This window comes from Crocodylus siamensis, chromosome 2 (assembly GCF_052110815.1).
Source record: "Crocodylus siamensis isolate JL-2025a chromosome 2, ASM5211081v1, whole genome shotgun sequence".
NCBI lineage: Eukaryota > Metazoa > Chordata > Crocodylia > Crocodylidae > Crocodylus > Crocodylus siamensis.
The window spans coordinates 139997105-140018039 of record NC_143396.1 but is presented as its reverse complement, the minus strand read 5'-3'; the positions used below and the strand labels follow the sequence as shown (position 1 = coordinate 140018039).

General features: G+C 41.4%; 1 protein-coding gene across 1 annotated transcript in view; it reads left to right on the top strand.

The window, feature by feature from the left end:
- PRKG2 (protein kinase cGMP-dependent 2) overlaps positions 1 to 17292 on the top strand; it is a 71778-nt gene extending 54486 nt beyond the window's left edge. The window contains exons 13-20 of the mRNA XM_090036920.1: positions 4294 to 4430; positions 4577 to 4666; positions 6339 to 6480; positions 7313 to 7476; positions 8145 to 8267; positions 9227 to 9289; positions 12572 to 12638; positions 13515 to 17292. Coding sequence (XP_089893046.1) covers positions 4294 to 4430; positions 4577 to 4666; positions 6339 to 6480; positions 7313 to 7476; positions 8145 to 8267; positions 9227 to 9289; positions 12572 to 12638; positions 13515 to 13610 — 882 coding nt within the window. The 3' untranslated portion in view covers positions 13611 to 17292. The remainder of the gene's footprint in view (positions 1 to 4293; positions 4431 to 4576; positions 4667 to 6338; positions 6481 to 7312; positions 7477 to 8144; positions 8268 to 9226; positions 9290 to 12571; positions 12639 to 13514) is intronic.
- Positions 17293 to 20935: the final 3643 nt, after the last annotated feature.

The window sequence follows — 20935 nt, the reverse complement described above, 5'->3', positions numbered from 1 at the left end:
AGGCTGAAGAGGTCCAGGTGCCCTAGTCTCTCCTAGTAGGGCTTGGCCTGCAAGCCCTTAACCATATGAGTGGCCCTTCTCTGGACCCTCTCCAGGTTATCCGCATCCCTCTTGTGTGGCACCAAAACTGCATGCAGTATTTCAACTGCAGTCTGACCAGTGCCCCCACTGATAGAGGGGAAGTATCACCTCCTTGGTTCTGTTTGTCATGCATCTGCTGATGCATGATAAAGTGCAGTTAGCTTTGCTGATGACTTTGTCACACTGATGACTCGTGTTCATCTTGGAGTCCACTAGGACTCTGAGATCCTTTTCTGCTTCCATGCTACCAAGCAGGTCCTTTCCTAGGCAGTAGGTGTGCTGGACATTTTTCCTCCCTAGGTGCAGCACTTTGCATTTCTCCTTGTTAAATTGCATTCTATTGTTTTCTGCCCATTTGTCCGACCTGTCCAGGTCTGCCTGTAGTCTTCCCTGCCCTCCGGTATGTCAGCTTCTCCCCACAGTTTTGTATCATCCACAAACTTGGACAGAGGACACTTCACTCCCTCATCCAAGTCACTGATGAAGACATTGAACAGTATCAGGCCAAGGACCGAGCCCTGCGGGACCCCACTGCCCACGTCCTTCCAGGTCAATACCGACCCATCCACCACCACTCTCTGGGTACAACCCTCTAGCCAATTTGCCACTCACTGGACTGTATAATCATCCAAGTCACAGCCTCTTAATTTGTTCACCAGTATGGAGTGAGATACTGTATTGAAGGCCTTCCTGAAGTCTAAGTAAATGATATCTACCCTTACTCCTGCGTCCAGGTGTTTTGTAACCTGGTCATAAAAAGAGACTAGATTAGTCAGGCATGATCTACCTGCTATAAACCTGTGCTGTTTTCCCCTCAGCATAATTTTTCCTACTGGGCTCTTACATATATGAGCCTTAATAATCTTTTTGAGGATGTTGCCAAGGGTGGAGGTGAGTCTGACTGGCCTATAGTTGCCTGGATCCTCCTTCCTCCCCTTCTTGAAAATAGGGACCACATTGGCCCTTTTCCATTCCTCCGGGACCTGTCCTGTGCGCCACAAGTGCTCAAATATTCTTGCCAGTGGCTGTGCAATGACATCAGCCAGTGCCTTCAGTACCCTCGAATGGAGCTTATCCAGGCCTGCCGACTTAAATGCATCCAGTCCTTCCAAATGACTCTGCACCATCTCAGGGTCAGTGCTTGGTAGTCTGGCACCCTGCTGTTGACCCTCTACAGTCCCATTGTAAGACTTGTCTTGCCCCTTGTTTAGGAACACTGAGGCAAAGAACTTCTTGAGGAGTTCAGCCTTGTCCCCCCTGTCTGTCACCAATTGCTTTTGCCCATTCAGTAGTGGTCCTATTCTATCCTGGGCCTTCCTTTTACTCCCTATATATCTGAAAAACAATCTTTGTTATCTAATTTATCTAATGCGTCTAATTCTGAGCATATAAAACAGGGTGGGCAATTATTTCGGGCAGAGGGCCACTTACTGAGTTTCAGCAACCCACCAAGGGCTGCATGACAGGCAGCCAGGGGCAGATATATATTAATTTTCTAAATTTTGTAGGGGCCCTGCGGGCTGGATAGAATGGCCTGCAGGCCACATCTGGTCCATGGGCCGCATTTTGCCCACCCCGGTATAAACTGTAATAGTACTGTTTGGCTTTGGGTTAAACATTGCTAGGCATAACATCATCATCCTGAAAACTACATGTTCCATTAAATGTAGCTTTCACAGGAATGTCACAGGGCTTTCTTGACACTGCTTATCCTCCTTCATTGGTTAAAAAAAAGTACCTGTCATAAACCAATTTAGTTTCCTTGGTTAGCCTTCCATTACTTTTGCATCTCTACTTTATACCTTGTAGCTTACCTAGACATGGATGAGTAAAGGGGTGCAAAAATGGCAGGTGCCACCAAGTCAGGCCCAGCCACTGCCACTGTCCTGGCCATCTAGTGTGTTAAAATTGGTTGTTATGCCTTGGTTTATGCCATTTTTTGAAGCATAATTGTAATCACAGGTTACTTATTTGTTTTACAGAGATAAATTTAACCTTGGTAGAGTAAAACTTTTGGAAAATAAGTAACACTGTAGCTGAAGTGATTCAGTGTAAAGCTGTAAAATATGCATACTGGTAGCTTTTACAAGCTATGTTTAATATGATTTGCATCCAGAAAGTAAAAATAGCTCTCTGGAACATTGCTTAGATAAAATGACCCATATGCCCTGTTTTTTATGTGGCACTAGAGGAGTTTTTATCAGAACATCAGCAGGGTCTTCCTTTTTCATTTTATGAGTTATCTTTTTGCTTTGTTTGCATAACTACAAAATGTTTTCTCTGGACAAATTATGCCAAATACAATTTCCTCTATAGCAACAGTGCAGTGAAAAAATAATTTACTTGAAGGAATAATGTGTGAAGCAAAGCAAAATGTTATTTGTACTGACATTATTAGAATATAGACTTGGGCAAAGGAATAATAAAGGATGCTATTTTCCCTTGGTTATTCATGATGGATTTATTTAGAAAACTAAGAGCCAGATTGTATTCTACCTGCTAGACACCTAAATTCACTTAAGTGCCTAAATGCAGTCTTAGTCTACCATGCTCAAGTTCCTCAAACAAAATTAACACAAAAGCTAAAAGGGGCTTCCTTTCCCCTGCTGCTTTTTGTGCCTTAGTCCTAAAGCTGATGGTTCATTACACATGAAGATATGTTAACATCTTTCAAGGACATGGACATCCAGTTTCGGGTTGCATTTAGGTGCATAAGAGGTTGAATTGGACCTAAGTTACTAGAAGAGATCCCCCATTCCAAAAAAGAAAAAAAAGAAAAAGAGGCACATTGCCCCTCTTGGATCAACAGCTAGCACCAGTAATACACACATGCAAAATGAAAAAAAAGTAAATTTACTTTTGAGTGTTTTGTGAAAATAAAAGTTATATTTTGAAAATGTGGTCACCTTCTGCTCATGGAAGGAAGGGCTACTTTGCATTTGTTTGTTGTGTATCACAAGCAGGGAGGATTCTGTAGCACAGGAAACAGCTGTTAAATCTCTTTAACTTTGCCCCTAAGGAACCAATCCATGGTCTTGCCTGTTCACATATGCTGCTTGAAGGATTGTATTTTCAAGTGTACATATCCATCAATCCCTGTGCCACTGAAATTTCCTATTGTGTCCATTTGCATCATGCTCTCTGAATTGAGGGTCCTGGTAGAAGAAGCCAAGAAAATCCAGCTGGACTTTAAATAATCTCTAGAAGACTGCATTTTCTTCATTGCTAGAATTGCTTGGTGTGCCCCACAGCAGCTATAAGCAGTGCAATTCAGCTCTGAGCTGTACTACCTTTTGGAACATCCAGCAATTTGTTTGCGGCCCTGTAATGGCCGTTTTGGGCCCTACTCAGTTGCATGAACAGCTGTGTTTTGAGGAGGGGGGGAGCCTCATTAGAGTGCAGTCTTAAATTCCATTCCCTTGTGCCTCAGTAGCAGGCACCTGAAAAAAAAGCCATGAGCAGTCCTTCTACAGACTACTGAGTCTAACAGTAAGTTAATGGAAGCTGGACAACTTTATTAAGCATGATAAGCCATGGATTTTAAGGACAAATATGCTTAAATCCACAAATGGATTTCAAGCACAAAGATACTAAGCACAAAAAGCTGATAATTAGGCCACTAGTTCTTATGCGTGGTTAATGTGTATTGAAATTATTCACAGGAAAAACATTGTTACTAAAGCCATTCTTACACCATCACCTGCATAAGAAAAATCCCAGACGTACCTCCACTTTCCACCTGAGAATTCATGAGAAAATTGTTGTTATGAAAAAATCCTCTCTGCTAGTTCCAAGAAGACTGAAGAACATTCAGTCACCCTCTCTTCGTTGTCTTATTATGTCTTACATATTGTTTCACTGCAATGGTAAATCATTTGAAGTGATTCTTTAAAAACAGCTACTGCTGTTTGTGCTGCTGTAGCAGTCTTAACTAAGAGTAGGCCCCCACTGTGCTAGAAATGCATAGTCCTTCCCAAACTGCTGACATTCTGTATATATATAGGATGGATAAAAGGAGCATTTATCCTCATTTTACAAGTGAGAATTAACACACAGACATTTTATTGTCTTGCCAAAGTCATATGGGGGAATTCTGCAGACAAACTGGAGGTGAAATCATCTCCTAAATTTTTGTCCAATACTTTAACTAGATATCCTCCCTATCCCTAATAAACAATTATGCTTTTTTTTTGTTATCATTTTTGTTTTCAGGTCAAAGTAAAAAATGAAAATTTAGCTTTTGCCATGAAGTGTATAAAGAAGAAACATGTAGTGGATACCAAGCAACAAGAGCATATCTACTCTGAAAAGAAGATCCTAGAAGAGACATGTTCTCCATTCATTGTGAAGTAAGTAGTTATTAATGTGTTCAAAGAAATCAGTGCAATGGATGGTTTTAAGAATTGAGTGCTATGCATGAGTTCTGAGAACAAGTCCCAGAAATTTCTCATTATATGTTGCTTTTCATATGCACTGCTGTTATTTTTCTTCATAGATTGTATCGCACATTCAAGGACAGTAAGTATGTTTACATGCTACTGGAGGCCTGCCTTGGAGGAGAACTGTGGAGTTTGCTGAGGGACAGGTAAATACAGATTTTTAGTATGAAAAGCAGCAGTTAGTTTGTGGATGTATGTGGCCTTTAAAAATGTTTAGATATATATACAAAGACTCTTAGGGCTCAATTTTCTAAACAATGTGTGTCCAATGTGCCCAATATACATGTGCAGTTTGGGGAGCTTTTGTAAATTGTATGTTTAAGCCAACTACACATGGATTGAGAGTGCTCATTTAGTCATGACAGTTGTAGTCTGATTGTCTGATTCAGAGGCAGGAATTTTTTTTTTAAAGGACACAAATTGGTTACTAGCATGTGCAAAAGGCACACACCAAGTGCAGATATGACCCTGTGCTTGATGATTTTTGCTTGAATAGACCTGTACCATCTTCAGTAAAGCATTCAGATGGACACATTATAGGAACTCGATTTAAATAGAATAACCACTACAACCGCATGCTATCTGTCTCTCCTGCCAAAACAGTGGTTCTTGTTTAACTTTCAAATGTGGCCTGATCTACACTGGCTAAGGAAACATCATTTGTATCCTAGACAAAGCTCTCTCCTTCTCTGGGTTTTTGGACTGGCATCATCCACCAATATACTATTAACTAAGGAATTGCCCATCAGGAATGTTTTTTCCATAAGCACAATCTAGAGGGAGAGAAGAGTAAGGAAACCACTACTCTTACTAAAAGTGTCTCATTATGATTAGCCTTTTGCATGCACACAATTGGGAGTGGTCAGAGGGGTGAGGGGAAGCTTCCTGTTTAAGGGTTGATAACAGTTCTTGATCCCTCTGTAGATAAAGGACTGGGAGGAGGACAAGGAGGAAGTATGAGCATGACCCCAGTTCCTTCAACACCAGTGCTCAGAACAAAACTGGTATAAGCTGAGCTATTCCACAGCAGAGATCACTTGCACAGGCACACTGTGTATTGGGGAAGTACATAGCGATTGTAGCTTTTGAGTCACAATCTCTCCCAATTCTCGCCAGTATAATTTGACTGAGGAATACTTCTATACAGGAGATCAACACTGAATTCATAGGGGACAGGAACAGCTTGTTGCAGAATTGGGGTTCATAATTTGGACAGGTGGTACTCTTGAGTCATTACTAATGCCTTTAAATGGTGTTAGATTTCTTTTGCTGTTGAAAGTACCATCCTTGGAGAGGATGCAAAACTGAGCATTTATCGAGAAAAATCTTTCCTCTTTTTGCAAGAACTATCTAGGCCAAATTCCAGTTTGGGGTAATGAAGAGCCTCCTGTCTTTCTGCCACCTGGTGTTTCAAGTGATTGCAATACTATTTTTTTGCACACTCTCATACTGTGGTATAGCTTGGCTATATGCTTTTGAACAATGGCTGCTTTTCATTATTGGGTGAAATGATCATTATATGCATAAAGCATGTCTGGGGCTATGGGATTGTTCATGATGAAAGGTGCTACGTCAACGTAAAATATTAGAACAACCAGCCAACTGATGTATAACATATGCGATGATTCATAAATCTATAAAAATGCATTTGGCTGGATCTTCAGTCACATGAATGACAAACTGCTATCAAGGATCTCGTTGCATGCTAATGCAAAAAAGCTATTAGTATTCTGGGCATTAGGCTGTTACCTATTTAATGGGGCAAGCACTTTTAAAACAGAATTCAGTCTGCAAGGAAAATGGTTATTTCTGTTCCAGAGGCAGTTTTGATGAATCCACTGCTAAGTTCTGTGTTGGGTGCGTGACAGAGGCTCTTGAATATTTGCATCATAAAGGAGTTATCTACAGAGACCTGAAGCCAGAAAATTTAATTTTGGATGGTGAAGGGTATATCAAATTGGTAATATGTTTTAAGTTGTCTTTATATAAAACAGAAGGCTGTACAGTATCCATACAAGGGATTTAGGCAGGTAGAATGTGAAATTGCTCCAGAGTTCTGACATTAAGTTTATATTCCTGGTCACTTGGGGATGCATGGGGAAGAGCAAAGATGTCCTGACCTCATGAGACACATAGTAACTTGGCAGTTCTAGACTGTGGGGACCAGGAGTCTTAGAAGGTCCAAGCCCTAAGCAGTCTCCTTAGTGACCGGACTGTTAACTGTTGTGCAGGAGTGGAAAGGGGAGAACCATTTTTCTCAGACAGCAAAGTAGGTATGGAATTGCTCCTGGTTCAGGCTAAAAGCAGGAATTGGGCCTATAGCTGGTGAAGTGGAGGATAGAAACAAGTGTGTGCTGGGGGGAATCCTTGGTCCTCTTGATTGTGGCAGCAAACCAGAAAGGGGCATCAGAACACAAATCAATTTTGGGGTGTTTTTAAAGCCTGAAACATACCTCCTGAGGACAGTGGACTTCCTCATTCATCTAAGTGAGGTGTTAATGCTGAATGCCAGGGAAAGCAAACATGGAATATTTCTACCCAAAAGGATAATCGTTCAGAAAGTTGTAGATGAATGTAAACAGGGGTTATAATTTTATAGTATTCAGTTACCAATACCATGATATTGCTAACACAGCTAAGAAATTGGCTGAAATTGCTTCATAGTAAGCAGGTGTAATTATCTCAACTGCAGCACTCCCTGAAATTTAAATGCAGGAACTACTAAAACAATCAAGAGAACAGAGACTCTTTAGGCAAAACATCTCTGAAGTTCACAGTGTCTGTCCTATTAGGTTGATTTTGGATTTGCTAAGAAGATTGAAGCTGGGCAGAAAACCTGGACATTCTGTGGCACTCCTGAGTATGTGGCTCCTGAAGTCATTCTGAACAAAGGCCATGATTTTGGCGTGGACTTTTGGTCACTTGGAATTCTTGTGTATGAACTCCTTACTGGGAAGTAAGTGAAGGCTTTTGCAATCATTTCTGTCAGTGTTTACTTTTATATCTATTTAAAAAACCGTGTTAATATTAGGTTTGCAAAATGCTACACATTCTTTTTTCCTTTTACCTGAATCTTATCTGCCCAAATTTCAGAAATAGCTGAATTTCAGATACCCTTAAACTAGGAGTCAGATGTTGATAAAAATATGGTTCCTTTACTCTCCTCAGTCAATGGGAAGGTTCAGGGTGGCTGGTGTAGAATTTTCTCATTGAGCAGATGAATTGACTCTTGTGCTAGCCACTCCCACAGGTAAGGTATGTGATTTGTGTAGAGGAGCTGTATTATATCCGGGAGTGGGTATGGTAGAACTCCATACATCTATATGGGTTTGCTAGTGGCATAAAGTCCTACCAGAGACCCTGTGCTGAGATGGCTTAAATTAAAACAACCCTGAAAAAGTTCGAAGTAGCAATAAAGATTGATCCCCGTAACGAGGGACCACTATCCAGCAATCTGGTGTTCTCCAGCTCTGAGCAGATTTGCCCTTCATATCTTAAATGGTCACTAATGCAACTTGTTAAGGAAAGAGAATTTTTTTCCATAAGCACAGATATTCTTCTAGGTAAAAGATTGTCAGATTCATTGAGTGTCTTTTAATCATATTGTTTTCTTGTTTTCTCTAGTCCACCATTTTCTGGAATTGATCAAATGATGACCTATAATTTGATTCTAAAAGGCATTGAAAGACTGGATTTTCCTAGAAAAGTAACAAGGAGATCTGAGGATTTGATTCGCCGACTTTGCAGGTATAGGGGGCAAATGATATCAAAGCCATGGTGGGGGGATAAAATACTTAATCAGAATTCAAGCTCAGAACTGGAGTGGTAAGTGTTGTCACCTACAATTATTTGTGTTTTCTAACATTACCTATTTTGATGGTATTTTTATGTGTCTGTGATCTAAAGATACTACAGATTCATTTTGAGGTTCTCTAGATTTCCCTAAATTAGAAACTATTATGACATCCTAAGGTGTTTCCATATAACAGTGTTCAATAATTAAATATGTGATTTTTCTAAAGTGATTGACAGTTCATTGAAAACAACCTGAATGCCTGAAGCTATTCTTGAAAAAGGGATTTAAGTTAAAAACTTCCAAAACATCTAAGCATAAGTCAGCACACTGCTCCAGAACCAGATCTGAGAGATCTAGGATAAGTTATAAAATTTTTCCCCTGATTAAGACCTCCTAGCTTCTGTGGAGTTGCTCTGCAGAGCTTAGCCTGGTCAGTACCTGGAGGAGAGTGAACAGGACACATTGTATATGTAGTGGTTATGAGGAGGATCTGCACAGCAGCAAATGTTCTGGCTCTTGCCATCCCTTCTCTGTTCTGTGTCTAATGAACAGGGTCTATTCCAAATAATAAATAAATGATAGGAGTATACTTCCTGCATACTAACCCCCATTCCACTTTTCCTTCTCCACAGTGTAATACCCCAGAAGCTCAGGGTTGGATTTTTTTATGTGACTAACACCTAGTTACTCACTCCACAAGGCTATGTATCACATGCAAACACCTGTCTACCTGTCCAAGATGAAGAGTTATATATGCTAATAGCTTGGAATGCAAAATGTGTATGCACAATAAAGAATTTTTGCAACTTATTATTTCTCTATAATATTTCTGAATTAAGTAGGGTTTAAGGAATGCAAAAATCTTTATTAGAAAATATTTCAATACATGTATATATCTTCTTTTTTTAAGGCAAAACCCTACAGAAAGATTGGGAAATATGAAGAATGGAATAAACGATATTAAGAGACACAGGTAAATGAGAGATCTGGGAAGAGCAAGCTTAGAGAGATAAGCATTTGGAGCTAGAGGTATTTGAAGGCCTTTTATTTTAGACCCAGATTGTGCAAACCCTTTATGGATGTGTGTTGATTTTTTATGACTTTTGTTAGAAAATGTTTTGTACATTCATTCATTCATGATCACAAACAAAATATGCAGCTTACACTTATTCTTGGTTAACCACCTAGGGGAAGAATTTTCATTCTAATTTTCATTCTTAATGCTGAGGAATGATTTGATTATTTTCAAAATGGGAAGTATTTATTTTTTAATATGGTTTTTCTTTTCCTTTTTTAAAAATAAAGCCTGTACCAAATAAAGATTTAGCCTTGCAAAGCAAGAAGTCACAGAAGTTTATTGTTTATTGTTTCTGATTTTTATCTGGAAGCAACTCAGATACTACTGTTATAGCCAGCAGTATAAAATCCCAGAATAGATTAGATAGAATAGTGTAACTTCTTACAGGATATGTTAGGGGACCTTGGTCTAGGGGTTTCATCCTGCTCTCAGAGATGCCTGTGGTAGTATCAGAATCATCTGCTTTTCCAGACCTACCTACTATTTGATCTGAAAACGAATTGTAAATCATCTTAAGAATAATAGTTAAGAGAGTCGGAGCAATTCAGTGAGTTTAGGTGAAAATCTACTTAACTTTGTGTCTAAACCACCAGACTGCCTATGAAAATCTCAACCAATATTCTTAGGTTATTCTTAGGGTGTTTTATTGCTACCCCATTTTTAATATTCATCAACTTGCTGGGTTGATAATGATTTTTCATCTGCATGAATATAAATTGTTTAGTAATGATACAGTTGTTTTTGTTTCCCAGCATTGGTCTTCATATAGTGCCACATATGGTTTTCAGTAGGTATTTCAGATTTTGCTCTTGAAGACAAATTTTCAAAATCTGCTTCTCATGAAATCTTCAAAACCTTTGAGGGAGGTATTTGGTCTGAGAAAAAGAAGAAATGCAAAATTCTAGAACTCCTGGTTCAGAGATGATACCTTTTATTAGACCAATTAAGAAATCTAAAAAAAAATCATCTTTTTCTGCAAGCTTTCTGGCCCACCACCTTCCTCAGGCTCAGGGAAAATTAAAGACAGTAAAAAGTCTGCATAGGTAGAAAAAAACCCTTTGAGGCATGGAGTCAGAATAGGTCCCCACTACAGTTAAGAGATGTGATTTTGGAATATTATGCATAGAAGTACCAACCTTAATCTACCTAGCGTTAATCTACCTCTTGAGCCACTGGTCCTGAAGGTAAGGCAGTCTGAGGTGTAAAAATGTAGAACCTCACATATTTATGTAACCAGCTAGCTCAGCCTAATGCCCATGCTATCACATTTTTATGCTATCACATTTTTACTTCTAGTGCTCAAGTTAGCTTGGGTGGGTCTAAGTGTTCTGGAATCCTGCTTCTGCTTGCAGTGTAGAAGTACTTGCTAAAAGTTGAAATTTGAGTGTGGAGTAAAAAAAGGTTTGTCATATTCATGTGCATTTCAGAAAGATAACTTCTGGCACTCTTCCACTCAAACTCTGTGTGAGCTGAGTGGGATTTTTTTCATATAAATTATTCATTTTGTTATATGCCAGGAGGCTGTATCATCATCATCTCTCATATCTACCTTTTTTTACAAGCTACCTTCTTTATTTTTGTCCCCACATTTATCTTTGCTACCCATGAGTGATTTTTATCACAGTTATATTGTACTATTACAAATGATTTACAACAGGAAATGTTGAAATTCTGAAAAGAGATTTTCTGTTAAAGCAAGTGAACCCCTTGTCACTTTAGACTATTGTGGCAATTTAGGGCCTGATCTGCTGGTCACTGAAATTGATGAGTTTTTCTTTTGAGTTCAGCATGCAATGAGTTAGGTCTAATACTGTTTTCAAGATATCTTTTTATTTTGTATCTCTGTCCCCCAGTTGGGGTTTGGCAGTTTAACAGCTCTGAGGTTGTGGTTTTTTGTTTTTTGTTTCTTTTTCTTTTTTCAGTCCTAAGCTATTAAAAGTGGTAAAGTCCATCTGTAATTTTCACAGTTGTTGGTATGCTTTTGTGCATGTGCTCAACTATTTTATTTGCTGTTTAGGTGTACAATGTTGACATCTTATTTTAAGTAGGGATGTCAATCACAGTTAGTGTGCATGATTAATGCATTAATTGGTTCTTGCATTAATTTTTTTAATGTGTTAATCGTGCACGTGGCTTTGGAACCCACACCCAGGCTCTGCTCCACCACCATCACTACCACCTGTGGGCTGCCCAACAGGGCAGCAGTGGCAGTGCAGAGGAACCACAGGGCAGCCTGGGCATGGGGTCCGGGCAGCTGCAGCAGGAGGTGTGGGGGGAGGTGGCATGCACAGACACATATGAGCAGCTGCACCCTGGACATGGTGAGGAATGCAGCCTGGCAGTGTGTAGAGCAGTGCCCAGCAGGTAAGTCTGTGGAGGAAAGGGGCATGGGGGAGGGAAGAGACAGAGCTGCCCACAGCTCTGTTCCAGGACCTACCGCAGCCCCTACCCCATCCCACTCCCTCCCTCACCATGGGGGCCTCAATCTGCTTCCCATTCCTTCCCTCCTCTACACCCCTTCCCTCCTAAGACTTACCTGCTGGGCTGTGTGTCTGTGTATGTATCTATGCATCTGTGTGTATGTGTGTACCCCTGACTCCCAAGGCACAGCCCCCCCAACCCTGCTGCTGCCTCTCGCTCATGATTCTTAGTACCCCACATCCTAACAAGGTGTACAGGACCACCCCCTCCCTGGGGTATAACCCCCCCCCACACACACACACACATCCATGGCCCCCACACTTTCACAAATTCTCCCCACACACACATCCCACACCCATGCTCCAACCATACAAAGTACCTGTGTAATTTTGCATAATTTTGAGTTTTTCAGTGCATAATTTTGAGTTTTTAGCTCTGCGATTAAAATCACAATTAATTGCATCTAATTTTTTCAATTGCCCAATTCATTGTGAACAAATTTTAAAATTATTTGACAGCCCTAATTTTAAGTGAATACAGTGATTTGGAAATTCCCTTCTTCCCTTGAATATAAAATACATATTGCTGAAAGACTTTTTGCTTCTCTGCTCCTAGTAGTCATGCCACAGAAGCAACTGTAATAGTATGACCTTTTGCAGACTGTAATTTTAAACAGAGCTTTCACATTAAATTTGTAATTTACAAATTTTGTACCCCTAAAGTAAAGTCTGCTGATATCTTCCCCTTTCTTATCAGGTGGCTGAATGGTTTCAACTGGGAGGGACTGAGAATGAGAAAGCTGATATCACCTTTAAAAAGAGAGGTATTAAACCTGTTCTATAATAACAACTATTTTACTTGTCTAGTATTGTTCCACTTCAAAATTCAGTATGCGCTATACAGTAATAACTAATACTAAATGCATCTTACTGCTTTTACCGGACATTAAATAAGTTTATTAAAAACAAAAAACAGAGCCAGTTAAATAAAATTCTTATTCTGGTTACATATTTTGCATTAGGTTTTTTCCACTCTCACAATAATTGTGTTGGGTGGAATCACGGCGGCGAAGACCACATTAGCTGGGACAGTAGGTATAAAATAGCTGCATGCTGGGTGGCCTTGACAGTACAGGGCATAAAATCACAATTTTTTTATTCAGATTACACTGCAACATTATCTTAAACCAGTTTTCTGTTTTAACAGTCTGTTGTTCTTTACCTTAAAATGATAGAATTTTGCTGATAAAGTAGAGGCAGCTATTTCAATAACAACAACAATTAATAAGTAACAATGTTGAAATATGTCTTAAATAGTTGGTGTGGCAACCAAAGTGCAGTGGTTTACTAGATACATACAAGGTATATTTGAATCAGAATTGTATTCACTGTTGGCCTGGTGAATCTTGCCTTTGAAGTCAGTTGACTTTAGGTCAGGTGTTATATTTGGGAATACTTTAGAGTACTGTCTTGAAAGGCAATATTAAGTTATGAGGTTCACCTTTTGTATGTGTTGTACTAAGTCATAGTTAGTGACTACTTTGAAAGAAGAATGATGTATTTCTGTTTAAAAAATCTTTGTCTTGGATCTTGCACTAATTTTTTACGTCTCTGTTGATAGCAATACAGTACCATGCACAATGTGACTGAAATCTCATTCCATTTAAAGCATCCTTTTGTTTTTGTTTTTGATGTCCTAGCTTGCTGGACCCACAGACTTCAGTTACTTTGACACCTATCCTCCTGAAGAAGGACACCCTCCAGATGAGCTTTCAGGCTGGGATAAAGATTTCTGAAAGATGCTACAAAGTTTGCTAATAATTTGCTTGTAGAACACAGGATATCAGGACCATACTCATCAATCATAATTCCTCCCTCTAGTTGGTTTAGTAAAATCAAGGCATAATAGCTTGGTGGAAAATATTCTGTTCCTTGAAAAACAAAAGAGAGCACAATGAGCAAAATACATCCCTTCATGCTTGCAGTTTAGACCATGTTGTACGTCTACCTCTTATTAGAAGTGCATTAATTAATTTGACAACTTAAATGTTTCGAAATGCCTCTGTGAGCAAGATCAGTCACTAAGGATTGGATGCAAGCATAGCAGTATTTCCAGTGACAGGACCATGTTTTGATTATGAGGATTAAAGCACGTCTTTAGTTTTAAGAGACCAATGGTATCTAACTGTGGGAATTAAGCTTCTGAAATGTCACTTCTTACAACCCTCATGCATACTTGATTTTTTTTTTTTCATTTTTTGAAGGCAGCATTATGTAGAAAGAGAAGCACATGGAAGAAATATTTTTTTCATAAAAATAATGTTTGATTTGACTTTGGGGTAAGGCTAGAAGTGCCTCATTGTGGAAACAATCTGTCAGTGTTAATCCAGTGTTGTACCAGCTTGACTGCATGAAATAGATTACAACAGGACAAATGGAAGTATAGACAAGAAATGAGGTATGTAACTTGTAAAAGTTGTCCTATGATGGTGTCTGTAGTGCTCATTCTCCAAACAATTGCATTCAAGCTAAGTGTTTTGTTTTAATGACTTGCTTTATATATAATGAAAAGTTAGATGGGGCTGTTCCAAGCCAATAAGCTTTGGCCAGAATGGAAAGGGTTTTTATAAATACAGCATACTCCATTGTTTTTCCAGAAGTTTGTTTGTTTTCTTGTTAGTATAGAGAATACAAAGTGACGTCTGACCCCATTCATATCAATGATAAAACTCATTGGCTGCAGTAGAGGCAAGATTTTACTTTTTAGATCCACGAAGCATTCAGAAAGAATGAGACCCCAACCTCTGAGTAACATGATTTTTTTTAAGGAGGCATGTTCCTGTAGGAAGATTCTGAGCTATGCTTATGTCAGAGAAATAAGATTAACCCCATATCTTTGTTTTCCTTGATTAAGGGAATTCTGTCTAACAAATCATTTGAAAGTGTTCTTTGTATTTTCTCCTATCTAAAAATCCTTTTAAAAGTGTCTAGTAATCAGTGAATGAAATCATGACAGGGAATGTAAAATTTATATTGGAAAGAAGGCTCTACCTAGCTTTAAAGGAAGTTAATAACCATCCAGACACACTAACAAAAAAAAATCAATCTCACTCTTCAAAGCCAGTTACTTTATGTTTGGTGATTTAAAATGTTCTGAACCAATAATTGCTTAATTATTGTATTTTTGCAAATGCCTGAGTTTATCAAAGCAAGGAAAAGAACAAGTTGAAATGCGGATTGAATGTCCTATGTTCATTGCTTAAACCGAAAGACTATCTCTAAAATACTTAAAAATGTGAGTTTAACATTTTATCAGCGTTTAAAAGAATTAGTGGATTTATAACATGCAGTGTTTCCCCTTAAACACTGAATTGGAATTCACTGAGGAACATTAGAAAATTGAAAAATTTTGACTACCTCTGTAGCTAGTACAAATGTAATATTTTCATCCACATGTTGAGGGAGTTTCATTTAAATTTTAGGGTCTTTTGTACCATTTTTCTTCAAAATATTACAGCTGAAAAAAACAGAAGTCTCTAAAGCAGAGGTTCTCAAACTGTGGTCTGCAGACCACCACTGGTCCATGAGCTCCATTCATGTGGTCCACAGAAAGGTTGTGAAACAATCAAGAATATCTTGTAAGGGTACTTATCTACTGATATTAAAATATGATTTGTGTGCTTTGATTTGTAGAACAATCAGCAGGGGCAATTTTCAAGTGGTCCGTGAAAAATAAAGTGAGAATCACTGACTGCTCTTTTATGTTGTTAGGTAGAACATCCCATAGAACTGCCCCTATTATGTATGCTGCATTTGGCATGAGATGTGACACCTATGGAGATAAATAGATATTTCCTATTGTTACATTGTGTTGGTTGGTTAAAGATGTCAGAGAGCTCTACTAGGAACTGATAAATCTCCCAATCATAAACAGAGGCAGACCTTAAAGCCACTCAGAGCCTGAAGTTGGCGCAAACTACATTAACTCATAGACCGGATGGAGCATCTCACTGAAAGCACTTGAGTACTCTGGGATGTGAATACTCTAGGATCTGCTGTGGTTGCACATTGGCTGCCAGGTAGAGTTTAAGGGCTGATCACCTATACAACCTTAATAGTCCTGAGAGTGCCACTCTTAAGAGGCTTTCTCCCTGTAACATAAAGCTCCAGTGGGAGCTTTATGTTAAGGAGCTTGATCCTATGTTCATTAAAGTCGATGCCAAATTTTACATTAGCTTCACTGGTAGGGCTGAGAGCAGAACTTACTTGCTGAATGCTCTTGAACTTGCTTTTCACCTTGGTCTGGAATAGTCTGCATGGGAGGACCTCCTAGGCATCATATAAGAGCCATTGATTTGACAAGTTCCCAGGGGAAAGTTGAATACAGGCTACTTCTGTACAGGAAGATGGATAGAGGCTGGGTTGATCCATTATGTCGCTGAGTTAATTCATTATTTTTTGTGGCACAGTGGTGACCATTTTATTTGTAAGTCTAATTGTTTTGTACAAATATCCTGTTATTACCACAATCTAAATTGAATTGATAGAGTACAAATATCCTGTTATTACCACAATCTAAATTGGATTGATAGAAGATTTCCAATCGACTAGTACAAGTGTTGATTCAAGCGCTTAGAAGAAGATAATGTGCATCTTAAATGCTTAATTTATCCACCTAGTTGCAAAAGTATTTTAGGAACTGTGCTGCCAACAAAGGCCGGTGCAAGACAGTGATGCCCAGGCACAACCAAAGAGTAGAGCAGAGCCCTGAGGGTGTGAATTTCAGATATGTGCATTAGCAACTAGTACCATTTAGCAATACCAAAGAGCATGTTTTATTTGCAAGATTTAGATGAGCACTAAACATGTCTGTGTTTTTTTGTTTTTGTTTTTTTTTACTATAATCAAAATGATCCTGTTGGGAGTTTTGTAAAGTGTTTTTGAATGTATTTTTTCATTTTATTTATATGTAATTTTTTAAAATATATACATATATTTTTAAATGAAGAAAAATGCAGTATGATAGATTTTCTTGCACATAGTAATGTAGATCTGCCCAACTGTAAACTGCTTGTTATTTTAAGAGCAATTGTATAGCTTGTTTAACCCTTATTTGAGTATGCACAAATAAAGCTGACTTAGCCTGGTGTGCATCTTATGTTTATATGGTTTCTAGGGCTGTGCAAAACAGCACCGTATCATTTTGACTTCCATTTTCCCATTTTGAAGGGTTTTGTTATGATGTTTTGTTTCGAAGCACTCTTCCATGTAATTTCATTTTGTCGAACCTATTTTGATGTTTCACCTATAGGCTATAATGGGGGATTGTGAAACTGCCTATAACTTTGTCATTTCTTGCCTGATTCAAACGAAAACAGGGGGCATAGCCCCTGCTGAGGCCACAAAGCCTGTCAAGTTTCAAGGAGATAGGTGTAGGAGTTTCTGGGAAACTGCACCCCAAGCTGCTGATAAACAAAACTCGTGACATGTGTGACATGTGACTTTGTGTGTGTGTGTGTTAAGGATTGACTCCAGGATGAATATGAGTTGCCAATGCAACGAAGCAATAGGCAGAGCCAACCGCACCCTGTCATGCATCAACAGGGGCATCACTAACAGGTCCAGAGAGGTCTTGCTCCCCCTCTATCTAGCGCTGGTCAGGCAGCTGCTGGAGTACTGTGTCCAGTTCTGGGCGCTGCACTTCAAGAGGGACGTGGAGAACCTGGAGAGGGTCCAGAGGAGGGCCACTCATATGGTTGGGGGCCTCCGTGGCCAGCCCTATAAGGAGAGGCTAAGGGACCTGAATCTCTTCAGTCTCTACAAGAGGAGACTGCGGGGGTGGATCTTGCCTACAATCCTATCAGGGCCAGCAGCAGGTACTCAAGGGAAAGTCTGTTCACCAGGGGCCCCTTGGAGTCACTAGGAACAATGGCCACAAGTTGAGGGAGGATAGGTTTAGGTTAGATATTAGAAAGAACTGCTTCACTGTAAGGGTGGCCAGAGCCTGGAATAGGCTTCCCAGAGAGGTGGTGCTCTCTCTTCCCTGGAAATCTTCAAGAGGAGACTGGATAGGCACCTGGCTGGGGTCTTATGACCCCTCCCACCCCCAGTGCTCCTTCCTGCCCATGGCAGGGGGTTGGACTAGATGATCTGTCTAGGTCCCTTCCTTAGCCTGGTCTACCACTTTAAATAACGACAGGTAATAACTTAGTAAGTAGCACCAGCCTTTCTTTCCTCTCCTGCAGGAGCTTCTTCTCCAGCAGCTGCCAGAAAACTCTCCCTACCAGTCCCAGCTCTGGGGCTTAGATGTGCCCAGGGCCCTGCCTCCTTCTGGTCAGCTGACTGGGGACAGGTGCTAGGGGTCTAAGGACATGTCACTGGCAGACAAAATTCTTTGGATCAATCTGGTACCTTTTACTAGACTAACCTTATCACCAGAAGCCAACTTTCTACAGCCCAAAACGTATGGAATGGATCCAAGCCACGCCATGACAAGACGTGCAAAACCTGCCAACAATACAATACATATCTCCATCAGGGCACCAAGTGCCCTGATGGAGTATACGTAGGAGACATCAAGCAACAACTGCGGATCAGAATGAGCACACACAGAAAATCTATCAAAGACAAGAACACCACCTGTCTCCAATCTGTCAGGCCTGATCCTCAAAGGGAATTTACAAACCACTTTTTGCAGACAAGTCTATACACTGCACTTCATCAACCTCCTAGGTACAGAAACTAATGGACTCAATATAGCCATCTGGAGTGAGAGGGGGACTTCCCTTTGGGCACGCTCCCACTGGTGCTAGGCTGAGGAGGAGCAAGGGTAAGGGGGTTGTACTTGTGAAGACACATCAGTATCCCAGTGGTGCTCGTGTTTTGTTCCCTTGCCGTGGCTGGTTTTGTTTTGACAGTGCAGGCAGGGGCATTAAGATGTCTTCAAATGCCCACCTAAAGGCCTCTTTATATTACAGTTGGTGCATCTACATGAGACACTTTACTGCACAGTAGATTAATTTACTGGGCAGTAAAGCATCACTGTTTACAAAGTGTAGGCAGTTACTGCACAGTAACAGTCTACTGTCTGGTTAGTTTACTATCTGCAATTAACCACGCAATAGTTATTGTGCAGTAGCTGACTGTATGTAGATGGTGAGCGGGAGCAAATCTCTTCCCAGTCAGCCCCACCACCACAGGGCCATGCTCAGGCTTGCCTCAAGGGTATGGGTTTTTCCAGCCCCACAGCTGGGACGGAGCTTTGCCTGCTCCAGGCTGGTCTTTAAACCCCTGGCATGCCTCTGTGGCCTGTGCCACCTGCAGCCTGTGTGTGACTACTGGGTCCCACAGCAGTGGCCTTGTGCCAGCCTCAGCAGGCTCATGGACTCCAGTGGTGGCCCCTGGGGCCAGCCCCACCACCCAGCTGCCTCCCACATCCTGTGCCCCTGTGCTGCAGGCACCTGCTACACTTCAGTGGAAAGGGGCATTAAGATGGGTTCAAATGCCTACCTAAAGGCTTCTTTTTTAATACAGTAGGTGTCCAGGGAAACCTGAAAACCTGGCATGAGACGCTGAGCTTTGATGGCACCCTGGCAACCCCATGCTTCCCTGCAATATATGCTGCCATTTGAAGGGGTACCTCTGCCTATGTTACAAGTCTCTGACCCCTGCAGCCAAAGAGGACTGCTATTGACAAGTTTCCCTGCATGCAACAGGGCCCTTGCTGCATAGCTTGGAGGGCATTGGGTGCTCAATTAAGTTCTGCACTGCCTCCCGCCTCCCTGCCTGCTCTGGGGGGTGGACCCCAGGGGGCATGGAGGAGCTCGGCCAGGCAGAGTGGGGCAGGGAGGGGAGGGCCTCCACTTGGGGCCCCTGGCTCCAGGTGTGCAGTCCAGAGATGGTGCAGGCCTGAGTGGCCAGGTCTCTGCCCCCCTCCCCCACCTCGGCCTTCTTCTCTGTTTGATGCTTACCAGATAGGCATGGCAGTCTTCCCTGGTGGCCTGAGTCTGTCCCTGCAGTGGTGATGAGGTGTAGCTGCCACTGGTGTCCCGGGGTGGAGCAACATGGTCCCTGCTGGTCTGAGTAGTGGCCCCCCCCAGGGAGGAGCAGGAGCTCATCATAGTGGCTGGTGCCAGCCCCAAGCTCTTCTCTTAAGTAGAGTTGTTCACTTGAAGCTGGCATAGCAGTTACTGGCCTAGGCTCCTGAGAATCTGGATGAGGCCAGGAGCAGGGAGTACACCAGGACCTGTGTTTGATACCCCAAGAGGTCTTCCCTCTGAGAAGAGTTGTTGCTGCCAGGCTGTGGTGGAGGCTCCAGCAGGTCACCCATGCTGGAGAACATGGCATAGCTGAGTCCAGGGTTCCAGAGAGTGAGGATGTGATCCAGCTGCCACATAAAGGGCAGGGTCCTGTGGGCAGCCCCAGAGCAGCAGTTGCATGGACATGGTGCCTGGCATCAAGGAGGATGCCATTGTAGGATGCCATTGTAGCTCTCTTGATGGCCCATGGGGGCTCTGCCTGTGACAATGGGTGCTGCTGGGCCTCAGGACGTGCCTGCAGCACAGGGGCATGGGATGTGGGAGGCAGCCAGGTGGTGGGGCTGGCTCGGTGGTGACTAGCTGAGTCTCTGTGGGGAGTGGTGGCCGCATGGTCGTGGGCCACTCCATTCCAGGTGCAAGCACAGCTGGTTGAATAGCTCCTGGAATGTTACCCAGGTCATCCAGAAGGAGTCCACCAGGTGCTTATTAGGGCTGTGCAAAATGGGCCCTGTTCAATTTGGATTTGGATTCGGCCCAAATCGGGGGCAGTGATTCAATCTGTTGATTCGGATCACTGTCCCTGATTTGATTCAGCTGTATCTGAATCTGAAGATTCAATGCTGATTCAGTGAATCAGTGATTGAGATACAGGCACAGCTTTAAAAAAAAATTTCTACATACCTTGAGGTAGCAGTGTGGCTCGTGATTGCTGTGGTGCTGGGGTGCATGGAACGTCCCACAAGGGTGCAAGGGGGTCTCCAGCGTGCTTGGCAGCAAACCCGGAAGTGGACCAGAAGTACTTCTGGTCCACTTCTGGGTGTGCCAGGGAGCATGTTGGACATCCTGTGTCCCCCTCCCTAGCT